General features: G+C 39.7%; 1 protein-coding gene across 4 annotated transcripts; it reads left to right on the forward strand.

The window, feature by feature from the left end:
- Positions 1–1,157: 1,157 nt before the first annotated feature.
- Positions 1,158–14,721, forward strand: LOC124011606 (fibroblast growth factor 18-like). Of its 4 annotated transcripts, none has more exons than XM_046325060.1 (5): positions 1,158–3,087; positions 3,260–3,296; positions 7,695–7,863; positions 9,847–9,906; positions 12,890–14,721. In XM_046325060.1, exons 1-5 carry the CDS (start codon positions 3,056–3,058, stop codon positions 13,117–13,119), a joined length of 528 nt encoding a protein of 175 aa, XP_046181016.1. In that variant the 5' UTR covers positions 1,158–3,055; the 3' UTR covers positions 13,120–14,721. The 4 variants fall into 4 exon arrangements, with proteins under 4 accessions (XP_046181016.1, XP_046181015.1, XP_046181013.1 ...); XM_046325059.1 differs by having other exon boundaries at positions 1,160–3,087; positions 7,695–7,872; XM_046325057.1 differs by having other exon boundaries at positions 1,170–3,087; positions 9,847–9,953.
- Positions 14,722–15,811: the final 1,090 nt, after the last annotated feature.

Raw genomic sequence — 15,811 nt, forward strand, 5'->3', positions numbered from 1 at the left:
TGCCCCCCCCAAAAAACCACCCGACCCGCCCCCCAGTCGATATGTTCGTGTCGGAGATGAAAGTGGGAAGTGAGGGGAGGAAAGGGGGTGGCAGGGGGGTCCTGACACTAATATAGTACATTGGAATTCACTTACAGAACTTCCAAGTTCTTTTGTCAAGCTTAAAGGCCCGCTAGGCTCTTTGAACCCCTGGCTGACCGCCCTCGGATAGCTTTTTTTTCACCCTGCCTTTTTTTCTAGCGTCAATGAGATATTCTCCACATTCCTGATGACCGTCACGACACAGTCTCAGACATCTACCGGTAGCGATGATGGTGCAAAGCCACGGTGCATTTTGTAACAAACTCTCTTTTGCGGCTGTGGGGTTTATCCCAAGACCATTAGCTTACTTGCTTGTTCTTTTCTTCACTCAGTCAGTCGCTGTGGGTAACCTAATCCTAACTCTTGGGTTGCTGGCTTGCCTGCCCACCTCCCCCCTCCTCTCCTCAGAAGGACTGAGACAGCTCCCCATTCATAAACCTCGACTCTAGTCATTGTCAACCAGTAGGCTCAACTTTCCACCCAAGAAAATTCTCAATTGTTGATCACAATTCTGACTAACCTTCATAGCCACTTAGCCTAAATTCTAAATGTAAATGGTTCTAAGAACAAATCTGACATACGCCGTAGTTCGTGTCGATTAATGTGACTGATGAGAGCCCAGAGTCAATGCAATGTATCCTCCATCCTAGAATAAACTATGGAATGGAACAGTTTCTCCATGTGTCATACCTGCTGTAACGTGGTTCTACCAGAGGGGTAGATACCATAGAAGTGCCACAAAACAGTGAACAGTGAACAATGACTTTTTATTTTCACGAGTCTCCATCATTTATTTCAAGATTGCCACCAAGCTTTTTCAACATCTGACCAAGGCAGTAGAAAAAAAAGTTGATTTAAAAAGAAAAAAAAGAAAAGTGAAAATGTGCAGGTAAGCAGTACGCAGGAGCTTCTTCTTTTGAAGCTTGCCACAAGTGTCACACAGTTGAGCAGCACATCAAAAGACACAGCTCTGTTCACTCTGTACCACAGCTCCTGGTTTATACTTTCAAGGCATTGGCACAAGCCTGTGCTTTGGAGGCGATGAGTATCTACTCAATGCTGGCTCCTTTTGTGCAGTATCATAATTATAGTTTATTATGCCTGTGGTTTTAATCACTTTTCATAAAGCTTCATTTTGGACTGCCAGCCAATGCTTTAAACATATTGTCTTTTGTTGATTGTAAGTATTTTGGATGTACACCAAATGAAAGCCCCAGGTCAATCTAATCATCAGACATTCACACATTGTGTTTATTCCGCTGTTCCTATCATAAATTATTATATTTTGTGTAATTAGGATTTTTTAATATTTTGGAAATGGAGGACCTAGGAGTTTAACAAATCTGAGGATAATATTTTGCCATTATATTGATTCACACAGCCACCCTCATTCTTTTCGGATATTCAAAGTGCCATCAACTATAGTTTAAATAGGTACCACTAACCCAATGGGGAAATTATGGATTTTTATTTCAAACGCATTGAGGATGGAATGCTGTAATTCCCGTTGTAATTGGACAATAAAGGGGAATCACACACTGGTCCTAAGTGGCGGGAGGGATGATCGATCATTCCACTGCGAGTTCAGAGGGCCTCGTAAACACATTCACACCTCTCTTTCATTTAAATGCGGGATAAGTTATAGCATATTATTGAAAAATCGAGTTCCACAACAACCTGCATTTCAATGCTGTCTGGGAGAGTAAAGCCCAATCCACAAACGAAGTGGCCTCCAACATAACTTGAAACCAAGAGAAGCCGAGAAAGAGTAGTCTTGACTGTTGCCTAACCAACTCGGCACACAATTTTGTAATATTGTGTTCTGAAAATACATGACACAATGTTTATCATTACAAAGGTAATACAACAAAAACTGCGGCAATAATAAACTAATATTAATTCGATATTAATAATACTAACACTGAATAACAAATATATATATAAAAAACAGATAGGCATTTATGACGAATACAAAATATGATTTAAGCTTAAAATGAGAATCCACTATTCGCCCAAGTAAGCTATTTTAAACTTGAAATAGGCTTCCACCTGCTTTTAAGGTAATATCGAATTGCTCCAAAAAAAATGTAGCCTATATACAAAAGTCTCTAAAAAAAGGTTAAAAAAACAAGTCAATCAATTCGTGTGTTCCTCCTTGTACCAACTCCCTCCCAATCACTATCATTTCTGACTCGAGGAAAACATTCTCCAAACTGATGGCCTCTCAAAGATTACCCTATCAGGTGCAAACCGCTGACACGTTTCCACCCACCACCAACAGAAAAACCTCACTGTGCCCAAATCCTTAGCCGCAGATACTCCACTGACAGGCATTACACCATCGCCCCTGCTACGAAGATCTGCCGCTGCGTTAGATTCAGGTTTCATATTTATAGCTACCCTCTGGATAACACCAACGTTTTATCAGAACGCGAGGTATTCCACGTAAAAAAATATATATCTATATTTTCATATTCGATTTTACGCACTTGTCCCCTTTTGCCATTTTCCCACTGTGGAGTCGGAAGATGTAAAATGATCCTTGCAATGTGTAGATATCCCCCGCAGGTACGGACGGAACTGAAGTACCTCTGATCTTTGGAGGAGCACCTTTGGGAGGAAAGAGGGTGCGCGCAATGGATTTTTAAACAAGGGGAAATCTACTCAGCAATGGTTGCAAGTTGAATATTTCCACGCCTGGCAAGACACCGCTGTCTAAACGGACCGTGAGAGCGGAGCTAGGAGATTTGGAGGCGAGAAACAATACGTTACCTTTTCCCTCTGGATCATTTTCTTACAACAAGGAAGCACCTAATGTTGCATGCAGTGACATTTTTGCACTCCAGTTATTTATCATTACACTGGGATTCAAAGGCACCTCCGGGATTGTGTGCGTAAGGACGCTGGCGGGTCTATCCTCAACTTCTCTCGGGGCTTTAAAACTGTGGAAACAGGTGTATTTCAGCAAGTCAAGATGTCTGTTGTGCCTTCGAGGTTCATATACCTGTAAGGATTCCATCTTTCTATTACTTTCGTTTCTCAAAACACGTACATTCTTACCAATAGAAGTCGCTAAAAGCTACATAGTTGCTACCGTTTACATTCAGGTATGGATATAGCCGTTTATATTTAATGTAATTGCTTGTGATTAACCCCCTCCTCCCTTTTCCCTCTCCAGGTGTTTACATTTTCTGGTCCTCTATTTCCAGCTCCAGGTAGGTTGATTTGATTGTTCTGGTTTTGAACACTGCGCGCGCGCGTGTGTGTGTGTGTGATTTTTCTGGACCCATTCTGGATTTATTATGAACAAATACTCATACAATTGGATACAGTAACTATACACTATGTTAGCTTGTGGGTACTTTGCAACCTTGAACATACCTTGGTTAGACGCGCGTTCTTTTTCTCAGATTTCAGTTACTTTTTAGTGTTACCTTAATTAGATAAGATGAACACAATTCCCTAATTAAAGATCGATGTTTGTTTTTCATCAAACACAAATTCAAGCAAAGTAACTCTACCCTTGTTAAAAGATAGTACATTTTATTGTAAGGAAATAGGTTTGGAACGTCGAGGAAACTATCCTTTTGCATCTTGCTAATGAACGAGGCATCCCCGAGTGCACCAGATAAACCCACCGCGCTCAATTGAGCCAGGCAACCAGCATTGAAACAGAGAAAAACTGGGATGAAAATACATTTCAAGGACGTTTAGATAATGATGATTTGCTGTTTTGGTCAATTTCAGACTCGTGGATCTATTTTTGTAATAATAGTATAAACCGCACTAACTCCGCATCTTTTACGCATGCGATTTATTTATGAACTTGGTTGTCTATAGCAAACGTCAGTAAAAACCCACATTCATTATTATGGAGTGTAACATGCTGCATGGAGTTAGATTTAACTGTTGCCTAATATTTTAAAAATGAATGCGTTTGGGCATGAATGTGTTGGTTATTTTTAGTTCCGTTTATTTGTCATGATGTATTTGGTGTAAATGAATAGCAGATACAAAGGGTAGTTTGGAAACCAGCATGTTATATTGTTGGATACAGTGAGAGGCAGCGGTTAGCCCACATCCTGAAAGGCTTCCATGCCTCTGTTGTTGGGGTTAGTTTTGTAGTCTAGTCAGTATCATATACCAGGGTTGATGCCAATCAAATCTCTCAGGGATTACAGAGAATTACTCGATTTCTTTCCCCTGTCTCCAATGTAATGCTTATTAAAAGTCAGAGGCTATTTATACAGGGATAAGTAATTACATACAATGTGCCCCATCCCTTACCCTTGATTGAGGTGATAAGATATCACCTAGTTTAAAATCTTAACATTTCCAGAGTTGCTTCAACAAGTAATCCTTTGCATTGAAGATGAGGATTAAGATTGTCAACAAACCACTCATGCCAAACAAATTATTAAAGGAGAAGCCCAATCCATCCAATGATGCTGCAATCGACGAAGACATAGAGTACAATCCCTCATTCTACCTCTTGGACATCACATCTCTGTCGGAGATGTTCTAAACAAATGGGTCAAGGGATCATGATTATAAAAACCTGGCATTACCCTTTCATAATAGAGGGGACATCTTACAAAGACACCCCTCAGCGAGGAAAAAAGCTGGTGGTTTAAAAAAAAAATAATAATAATAATAAAGAGGAGACAACTGGGTTATGTTCTTGTTCCAAAGGAATTGGCAAAAACAACACTTGTGTCAACTGTCTGATATCTTCCCCAACCTAGACAGTAATCACAATACTATAGTTTTAATTGCTTCCCATATCTGTGGTGATATATATATACATCGATATATGCTTCACGACTAATTGCTTCTGCCAAAAAAAGAGGTAGGGCAGAAGGAATTCTCATAGAGGCTTTCTTGAAGGAAATACACTTTCGATAGACCAATACAATTGCGCAGCACAACCTTGATGGCATGTATAGTGTTTTATAAACCTATGTGTGGGGTTCGCAGGTGGTAAGGTGTATCTGAGATGCAAGGGGGCGAAGCTTCCCAGCAAAGATGGTGCCAGACTTTTGAAGTTTCAACCATACCCATTTTCATCCCGCCTTTAAAGAGGGAGACGACCCGATCATTTTCTTTTTGTCGGTTGCGTTTACTTTCGGCCCTCTGCAGAGGCTTGCCTTTGTTTCCTCCGTGTGAAATGCAATTGTCTACAAAACACACCTTTATGTTTGTTTAGAGATGGAGAGATTTGATACAAATCCCAAAGCAGTAGTTATCCTAAAAGTCTTTTTAGTGAGTGCTGTCTTGGTGGTGAACTTTGTGGCTTAGTATAATAGACAGACCATTTCATTCTAGGGTTGTGGTGAGTTTTGGAAGCTCTATTAAAGATGCTCTATTAGATTTGGATGCTCTATGACAGTTTTGAATGCTCTTTTTAGAGTTGTGGAAGCTTTAGTGGAGATGTTGATGCTCTATTAGAGTTGGATGCTCTATGATAGTTTTGAATGCTCTTTTTAGAGTTGTGGAAGCTTAATGGAGATGTTGATGCTCTATTAGATTTGGATGCTCTATGATAGTTTTGAATGCTCTTTTTAGAGTTGTGGAAGCTTTAGTGGAGATGTTGATGCTCTATTAGATTTGGATGCTCTATGATAGTTTTGAATGCTCTTTTTAGAGTTGTGGAAGCTTAATGGAGATGTTGATGCTCTATTAGATTTGGATGCTCTATGATAGTTTTGAATGCTCTTTTTAGAGTTGTGGAAGCTTTAGTGGAGATGTTGATGCTCTATTAGATTTGGATGCTCTATGATAGGTTTGAATGCTCTTTTAGAGTTGTGGAAGCTTTAATGGAGTTCTGGATTCTCTATTGGATGCACTGTTTCTTAGGTACGGAAGTATGAGGTGTGTCATAATAACTTCCTTAATGTTCCTCCTCCTAAGCATTGACTAAATTCAAAGGAAGTTTGACATAGAGATTTCAATAAAATTGCTTATTGATTAAGATGCATCTTTGTTTTAGGCAAACAATTTCATTGTAGTGTTGTACCATGGCATTGTTGAATACATGTTTCTGATTGGCTTGACGGGGACTATAGAGCGTTTATTATTTCCCTATAACGCACAGTATATTTGCACGGTAGAATTCAATGGCTATAGTTCATTGTAGCATGTTCTATGTTTGAGCTGCTTTTGAATGCAAAAGTCGAATTGAAAACATCATTGGCATTGTTGAATTCAAATGTCATAATAGCAAGCTACGACTGATGGTTTGGTTAGCTAAACCAGCAAGTCTGTTTGTTTGGTTACCACGTCAACTACTGTTGCTATCTAGTGAACTTGCTAGATACTTCAGTGGATGTTGAGCACATTTCTACCGGCAAATGAACACATTTTTACCAGCAAATGTGTTAAATTAGACCCATGGTATGAAGGGATAGTCAGCTTGGGGCTCTGTGTTCTCTGGAAAGCAATGTACCTCCGCTAGCGTGTCGTGGAGCACAACTACCACGTCAGTTCGCATAGCCTCTTGTTGATTATCCCTTACATTAAACATGATGTACAATTGTTTCATATTTTCAATTCATGCATTTGCAGTTGTTTCTAGACCATCCAAAAGTGACTATGCTTCTTAGTTGCTTCAATTTTCGCTGACACCTTGCTGACACTACTGGGATTTGTATTCAGATCAGTGGTTTGTTTTCCCCCCTGTGTTAAAGATTTGTTCTACCATGAGCATATTTCCCCTCTCATTCACTAAATGCCATTAATTTTCTGAGGTTAAAACAACAAGGAGTTGGAGTATGTAATGTGTATATAATTAGCCACCTGAGAGAAGCTACATAAAAGGCCATTACTATGTAATTACCACATGATACAGCTGGGGAATGGGATCTTGGCGCACATCGAGATTCCAGGGGTTTCGAAAGTATACATTATCCTTCCCATCCACATATGGGTTTGGGTGACAGGGCACACAGGCTGTGTTCATTTTGACGTGTTGTCGAAGTCAGCGATTTTTTTTCCCCTGTTTTTTTTTTTGGGGGGGGGCCTGACTTGTAAGTGCAGAACAGACCTTTGCATTCAGGCTAACAGTGTGAAATATTTGAATGGCGAATTTATGTTACAAGAGGCTCCCCTCCGAGTGTGTTTCTGTGGTACAAGCTGTCTCTCGCCATCACATCCACATCTCCACTGTGATTTATGGGCCTTACTGGGCCCTCAGGCAGATATTTGTTTGATGATAGCGTAACAGGGATGGATGCTTCAGGTGTATAATTGCTAGTGGCTTGCTTGCTTGTGGAAATGGAATACGGTTTTCAAGATATCCCCGGGCGCATAGACAGCTGCCTCAATACAAAGACATGCAATAATAATGAAGCATGTACCATGTTGTGCTTTTGTTCTCGGTGAACTTCTACAGTGTGTGCCCTTTGAATTTGTACAATGCCGCACAGTTTCATTACCTTGTAAACATGTCGTGTGGAAGAAACATGTCAGTTTTAATGTGCAAACGGAACTTAAAAATGTCAGCTTACAACTTCCAAGGTGTTTACCTCAGTTTCTGGCCTTTAAGCAGAGCTTCACGACAGAGGCCCTGGTAAAAGCGGGTCTATGACCACCTGTGTCATGTCTTTCTCCTCCAGGAATCTCAACAGAGCTCAGCCGATTTCAGGATCTATATTGAGAACCACACGCGGAACCCGGATGACCTGAGCCGGAAGCAGATCCGTATCTACCAGCTGTACAGCCACACCACGGGCAAGCATGTCCAGATCCTGGGCAAGAAGGTCAACGCCAACGGAGACGATGGGGGCAAGTACGGTACGGGAGAATTCCTGTGCACTTCACTTACAGACGCTTCAAGCCAGTTCCCCTCATCAATGGTCTTTATTGTGGGAAACATTTCCCATGTGACACAGGATTCATTCGACCTATTTTGGACCGCTACTGGTCAGAGTTGGGTTTACATTTTTAATGAGTGAACTTTGACCCTAACTCAGCTCCTCCTTGATTGCTTGGTTAAGCCATTAAGATTATGAATAGTGTGGGAATTTGAGGCTATGAGCGTGTCCGGCCACAGATAAAGCACATCTAGAGGTACTGTATATATTGTCTTTATTCACTGTGTCTCAGCTGTGTTCCTTACACTGTTCTGGTCGGTGATTATATTGAGGTGGAAATACATCTGATTGTTGTCATGGAAAGTAATTCTGCGTGATGCCTGGCATAGTTCTTTTCAACTCTGTGGAGGGTTTATCAGTACTTGTCACTGTGGACATGGCCCATTTTCTATTAAAAGTTGGGCTGCGGTCTAGACGCATTTGTATGGGAGTGCTTGCCTGTTTGCACTCACATGTATGAGTCGCCAATAAGCACCGCCGGTCGACTGTGTTCAGTCACAGATGCACCGAGGCGAGGTTTCCTCTCGTTGCTTGTTAGAGCTTGAGTGGAAGCAGATTCAATGTTCCCCATGAGGAATTGCCAACCCTGCCCCCTCCCCTCAGCCCCAGTACCTGGCACCTGTGAACTCCCTGACACTGATTTAACAGGAGGCTCGGGAAGACACTCTTCTCTCCTCTCTGCACTAATCCTCACTCAGTCATAACAGCAACCTCACAATGGAGGGTCAGAAAGCATGGCTGAGAAATGGAGCCTCAGCTACTACAAGGTCAGCTACCCCACATATACACGCGGATAAGACAGAGTTATAATTCTCCCCAGGCAGCAGAGCTGGGCTAGAGAATGTGTCACATGCAATCCCACATAATTGATGTCACCATTTGTCCGATAGCATCTTATGTATCTAAATGCATAGTCACATTTGTTTTTAAAAATCCCACGTGAAACAGACAGAATTAGTTATTTTTTTAAAGGCAGATGTTGCACCTGTAGTTTCCGGTTGCAATTGAAGTCTCCAGTGGTACATGCATAAGTCCGAGGCACAGTCGTTTGCGATTCAGCGCTGAGAATGCTGTGGGGTTTCTTATTAAGCTTGGCCGCAGTGAGCGACACTACACCTAAAACCCTCTTCAACCCGGGATATCACGGTACAGCTTGCTTTTTCCCATTGTAGTATGAAAGGGATGAAAGAGGGGCAGCTAAGTGTGGACTTGTGTCTGTCTCTGTCTCAGCTCCTCCAACTCCTCTCAGGAGCGCCAAAGTGTTTCTCAAACCTGTGCATTCAGAGAAGTCTCACCAGTCATTTGATCCTCTTTGCTCCCTGGTTGAAAGGGCGGGATGTCTTCTTCCCTCTCTCTCTCAACGTCAGTTCTGAGATGAGTTTCCCACTCACCTACAATATTGTTTTACAGGACAATTTTGGAGAACCCCCCCCCCCCCTGCTCGCCTCCGTTCCCTTGAGTGCCACTGAATAGGCCAGTGTGTTAAACAAATGGATCATCTTTAACTTTTTGATTGAGTGAGCACAGACTAAAGAGAACCTGAAACCTAATCCTGAGGGAGCGTAACCGCTCCAAAATGTTTGGCAGATCTCTTGCCCGCGAGGAGCGAACAGAAACAAAGGTGACCCCACCGGGGTTAAGGTTGTGCCAGAGCAAAAGAAGCCGCCGGCATCCTGGCTTAGAATGAGTCGTTTTCAAATGTTTATGAGGCTAAAGTTGTATATGTGTTATTCTGTGGAGATGGCGAAGTCTATTATAGAGTATATTTCATGAACCAATAGTTATTATCCGTTTCAAATGGTCTGTATCAATCAGCTTACAATCAACTTAATGAATGTACTGTAAGTGGCTGGAAGTATTCATGAAGTAAATGTGTTTCTCCTTCACCTTGTAGCTCTTCTTGTTGTCGAGACGGAAACCTTTGGGAGCCATATTCGAATAAAAGGGAAGGAGAGTGAGTATTACATCTGTATGAACAAGAATGGCAAAATAGTTGGAAAGGTAAGCACATCCTCGGTTGTTACTCTCTTGCTAGAGAATGGGGCAAATCTAACCCAAGGAAATACATGTTTTTGCCTAGTGCCAATAACAGATTCTTTGAGTGATTCCAGTGGATGAAGCCATTACTATAACTAACATTAGAACAAATACTTTTACACAAGAAGTTTTTATTATTATTATGTGTGATAAAGATCCTCTTTAAAGGGGGAGTCTACAGTTGCTACATCTGTTGGGACTTCTAAATGAATTACATGTACACATTGATTCTTGAAGAATATAGCTTATAAGTGCTTCATGAGCTTAGTTCAACTTGATACTGTATAGTCTCAAGACATTTATTATGTTGATATCATGGATGGTCAGTCCTTGCGTTATAGCGCTGTCTATGAATTTAAGAGTGGTTACATTTCTCCATCCCCCATTCCGTAGATTTGTTACCGAAACTGTGGCGGTTATTTTTTTCCAACTGTGGATTTACCCTGTAAGGATATTTGAGCAAGACTAAGACATACATCGCTGTGCAATAATAAGACATAAATAGGTGACAACTATTTATTTTCAAAACGCTATAATGTTTCACATTTGTGTTTATTAATCAGAAATGATTGCTTATGAGTTCCTTCATATGTGTGTAAAATATTACTCTTATCAGGTTTTTTATTAATAGACTTTCATCATTTTAAAAATTTAATTTGTTAATGTTTTTTTATTGTTCTATTTTTTTTAAATAGCAAAACCCCTATATATCCATTGTTTAGCTGGAACGGAATGTTTGTATCCTATATATTTGTCTGTGATATGTGGTTGTCTCAGCTAGCTATCTTAAAAGTAATGCACTTACTATAAGTTGCTCTGGAAAAGAGCATCTGGTAAATGACTAAAATGTCAAACGTAAATGTTTTACATACCGACCTCATATTACTGTATTTATTTATTTCTATATTTCAATATTGATGTCACAAATGTACAATTTGTGCAGTTCAATTTTTTTTTTAATGTAGTTATTTGTTACATTTAACTGTGTAAAACCAAGCAGCAATACTTATTTCTCAGAGCCTGGTGGATGTAGGCCGTCAATGAAAATAAGAATTTGTTCTTAACTGACTTGCCTAGTTAAATCAAGGTAAATAAAGAATATATAGCGTTTTGGAATGAAAATCTTCTTATGTTCACTTGCCGAACATACAAGCCAGGATGGAGAGTGCTTTTCTTAGTGTACCCCTGACAGAAATCTTTTGATAACTCACTGGCATCCTGTTACGTAACCTGTGCTGTCCTTTTGATCCTCCACCAGTCAATTATAGACTGCAATCATCACACTGCTTTGACAGGCTAATGGCCTCATAGCAGCATTGCCATTGCAATTATACCTCTTGTTCACCAGGTGGCGCCATGTAAAATAGCAGCAGCTAGGGAAAAAGTACCCAAATGTCATACTTGAGTAAAAGTAAAAATACCTGAATTGAAAATGACTCAAGTAAATTTGAAAGTCACCCAGTAACATTTAACTTGAGTAAAAATCTAAAAGTGTTTGGTTTTAAATATACTTACGCATCACAAGTAAATGTAATTGCTAAAATATACTTAAGTATCAAAAGCAAAAGTACAAGTATAAATCATTTAAAATTCCTTTTATTAATGAAACCTGACCACATCATTTTCTTGTTCTTTTAATTTATGGATAGCCAGGGGCATGCTCCAACACTCAGACGTAATTTACAAACGAAGCATGTGTTTAGTAAGCCTGTCAGATCAGAGGCAGTATGGATGACTAGGGATGTTCTCTTGATAAGAGTGTGAATTGAAGACCATTTTCCTGTCCTGCTAAGCATTCAAAATGTAACGAGCACTTTTGGGTGTCAGGGAAAATGTAATGAGCAAAAAGTACATAATTGTCTTTAGGAATGTAGTCAAGTAAAAATACAAATAAATCTAGAAAATAGTCAAGTACAGATACCGAAAAAAACCTGACTTTAGTAGTACTTCAAAGTATTTTTTACTTAAGTACGTTACACCACTGAATAGCAGCATGTTCACTCCCCTCCATATTTATTTGGACAGTGAAGTTAACATTTAAAAATTTGTCTCTTTACTTCAGCATTTTGGATTTGGGATCAAATGTTTCATTTAAGGCGACAGCATGTCACCTTTTATTTGAGCGTGTTTTTATACATGTCTAGTTCAAAGTTGAGTATTTGGTCCCCTATTTCTAGCACGCAATGACTACATCAAGCTTGTGACTCTACAAACTTGTTGGATACATTTGCAGTTTTTGGTTTTGTTTCAGATACTTTCTTCCCCAGGAGGAACTGAATAGTGAATAGTGTATTGTGTAATTTTGGAGTCACTTTTGTTGTAAATAAGAATAGAAGATGTTTCTGAACACTTCCACGTTCATGTGGATGCTACCATGAATATGGATAATCATGAATTAATCCTGAATAATGATGTGTGAGAAAGTTAGAGGAACAAAGATCATACCTTCCAAAAATGCTAACCTCTCACCATTTCCAATAACAGGAGAGGTTAGCATTTTTTTTGTGAGGTGTGATGTTTGTTCCTTCACTGTCCAAATGCAGCTTAACTGTCCAAATACATAAGTATGGAAGTGTATATCACAAAAATGTATAATTATTTTTTAAATACAAACATAGTTTTAAACTGAGTAAAGCTAAGTTTGAAATGTCTAGTAAGGTGTATGTGTCCTTACAAGAGCCATACTTGAAACACAATTTAAAAAGGAATGAAAAACAACTTTATGCAACTGTAGTAGTTCCATCTCTTTCTGGCTTATATGACATACAGAAATGTTTCTTTGGCAGTAGGTAAAATAGGTTTCCTTGATGGTTTGCCATTGTGGAATGCGGAAGTAGTTTTTTCACAGTGTTGGGAAACCAGGTGCTAAGTGTCTAAAACCACGTTGTTTTCCCTTGCAGCTCAATGGAAGGAATCAGGAGTGCGTCTTCGTGGAAGAATTCTTGGAGAACAATTACACAGCTCTCGTGTCGGCCAAGTACAAAGGGTGGTACCTAGGCTTCAACAGGAAGGGGAGGCCCAAAAAAGGATCGCGGACCACACAAACACAACAGGAAGTGCATTTCATGAAACGCCACCCGAAGGGCAAGGTGGACCCACTGGAAGAGTTCCGTTTCACTACAGTAACTAAGCGGACACGAAGGGCGCGTCGCTTAAAACAGAACCCCGAAACTAACTGATGGTCCGATGGGACATCAGACACACTGTTTTCCCAAGGAAATCATGAGATTCTTGCCTTAAAACACCTTGAAGACTTTTGTAAAAAAAAAAAAGAACGACGACAAAAAAAGAACAAACATTTCAAAGATGTTTTATTTTTATATTTCAGGAACATTGAACATCTCCCAAATGTTGGGTGTTTCTGGGTTGTTATAATTATTATAATGTGTCTTATTTTATTTATATCGGATAACTAAGGATGACAAAGGGCCCTTATTGCTTATCTTCGGCTCCTTTGAATTGCAAACTGAAGGCATATTTCATGACAATGAGGGTGGGAAGCATGAGTTTATAAATGTTATAGAAAGAAAGCGCTAGATTTTATTGGAATACCTGTCAGTTTTGTTTGTGTCATCCCCCCCCCCGACAACACGGATCGCGTATTTCTACTGGAATCAGACGCCAGGGAGACGAGACGGAAAGAGTTGACAGTGGCAGGTGACACAGTCTACCTAGATAACTGTGTAGCTTTGAGTGCAATATTTGACAGTGCCCACTCTCCCTCCCCCAACACTCCCTCCGCGTTGATACCTTTTGCCTGAATCGTTGCCTACTCTGGATGGAATGCGCTGAACACGTTGTGTACAGTGTGATTTCCTAAGACATTTTTTGTTGTTGTACAACTGATGATTCAACATGCTTTGACTAGCCAGGCATCAGACAGACGGGGTCGTAGTTTTGTTTAACCTGAGTTGATGTGGCTCAGAAGTTAACTGGCTATTACGATGGGAAACGTAATATCACACCTTTAACCTTACGTGTCTTACTGTGGTAGAAAGTTGGAGAAAAAAAAGCCTAATGAATACTGGACAGCTTTTGAAACATTGCCTTATATGATGTTATCTGATATACTTCAGAATCATTTTTTTTGACACAGAGCTAGCTTTCTGTTACTATTAACATCTGCATCCACCAATTTTGCCCTGCTTTTCATAGGCCTACAACCAAAAGGTGGATTGTATTCCTGGTTGTTCATGGTGCACCCCAAGCACCCATGTTCAAAGAGACATCCCAAAAACTGTCAATTTTTAACAATGTGTTCAACCAAGCCAGTTATAATGTCGAGAGCACTGAATTGTTCAAATGTGTACTTAGACAGGTATAGAGTCATCCTATCCACCCACTATCTCTGTATCGTAAGACCTAACTCTCAAACCCTGAAAACCATACAACCAGAAATATGCTTATTTTGGATTCAGGAAACGACTGCAGCCATTACTAGACCTGACAACCAGGGGAGTTGTGATCCCTACAGAACATTGTAGATCATTACCATTGATGACAAAGTTCAGCCTCTATTCCTGGGTAGAGCTGTAGTAGCCTATATATTTGTCTACCAACTGACAGGTTTTGTATGAGATGCTACTAACAACAAGACACATTTATGTTTTTTTTTTTAAATGTATGCAAAACAATTTTATGACTATTATAAGATATTTATTGCCTTTCTTTGTAAATACAATGTGATGAATTTATTTGGCCTCTGTTAATAAAATGAGGACTATATTTAAAACCATTTTTCTATGTGTTTACTTGTCCTGGTATTATAGTTGAGGGGCAAATGCATGCCTTTTCTCTCCTACACACTGGGGTTATATAAATTCACTAAATGCATTTTCATATACTATACAACCCTAAACGTGTGAAGGCTGCTTTTAACAGCAGTAGATTTCTAGGTTGAGAAATGTTGCATTGCGGAATCATTGTAAGAGCTATTCTAAGGATTGGAAATGTGTTGTAAAGGCTGGCACGTTTACTATAACCTAACCGTGAACTTTGATAGTACATTAGCTGTGTCTGTGCCAAGACGGGTCATCCAACAGAACTTAGATATTTGTAGTTACTCATTGGGCAGAGGTACAGATGTCAGTTCAATGTATAGTTTTGATTTACATTTGGTTGAGTCGTCAAGTAACGTGACTTCAACGCGAAGTCAACCACAAATTTCACCATGTCATTTGATTTAGGTTAAAGGTTGGTTGAAAAACAAAAATGAAATTCCCTTACGTTGATGACTTTTTGCAAATCCACCTTTTATTCAACGTCAACACATTTACATTTTGAGGTGAAATGACGTGGAAACAACATTGAGTCAACCAGCTTTTGCCAAATGGGTAATTCTCATCACGTCTATAATATTCTGATCGAGTTTATGTTTTAGGAACAGTGCCTGTATGTGCACTGTGTACAACTGCTAAATCGTATTGGGACCGTAAGGCAAGTTTGTGTACAAGGAACAAAAGTCATTTGAATTTGGTCCACTTGATACGAATATAATATTTGATTCATCTAACGTCTGGGTTTAGATGTGGGCTTGTGCAACCTTTCCCATTACGGAAATTGCTATCATAACTGAAATGTCCTAAACTTCCATGGGATGTTATGCAGACATTAAAATCAAGGCCGGAAACCAGCCTGAAAGGAGTTCGTTTTACATCTCCTAAGAAGTTTGTCATAATTCAAAATGTGGAAATATGAAGAGATATTTTCCGTAGCGAGTGTTGCAATTGGCACCTTACTGGCACAACTACTGTATATTAAAGAGGATATTTTGCCATGAGGCTGAAAGACATGGAGTGTTGAGAGAATAGCAGAGAGTTCTC

This window comes from Oncorhynchus gorbuscha, linkage group LG23, assembly GCF_021184085.1.
Source record: "Oncorhynchus gorbuscha isolate QuinsamMale2020 ecotype Even-year linkage group LG23, OgorEven_v1.0, whole genome shotgun sequence".
Lineage (NCBI taxonomy): Eukaryota > Metazoa > Chordata > Actinopteri > Salmoniformes > Salmonidae > Oncorhynchus > Oncorhynchus gorbuscha.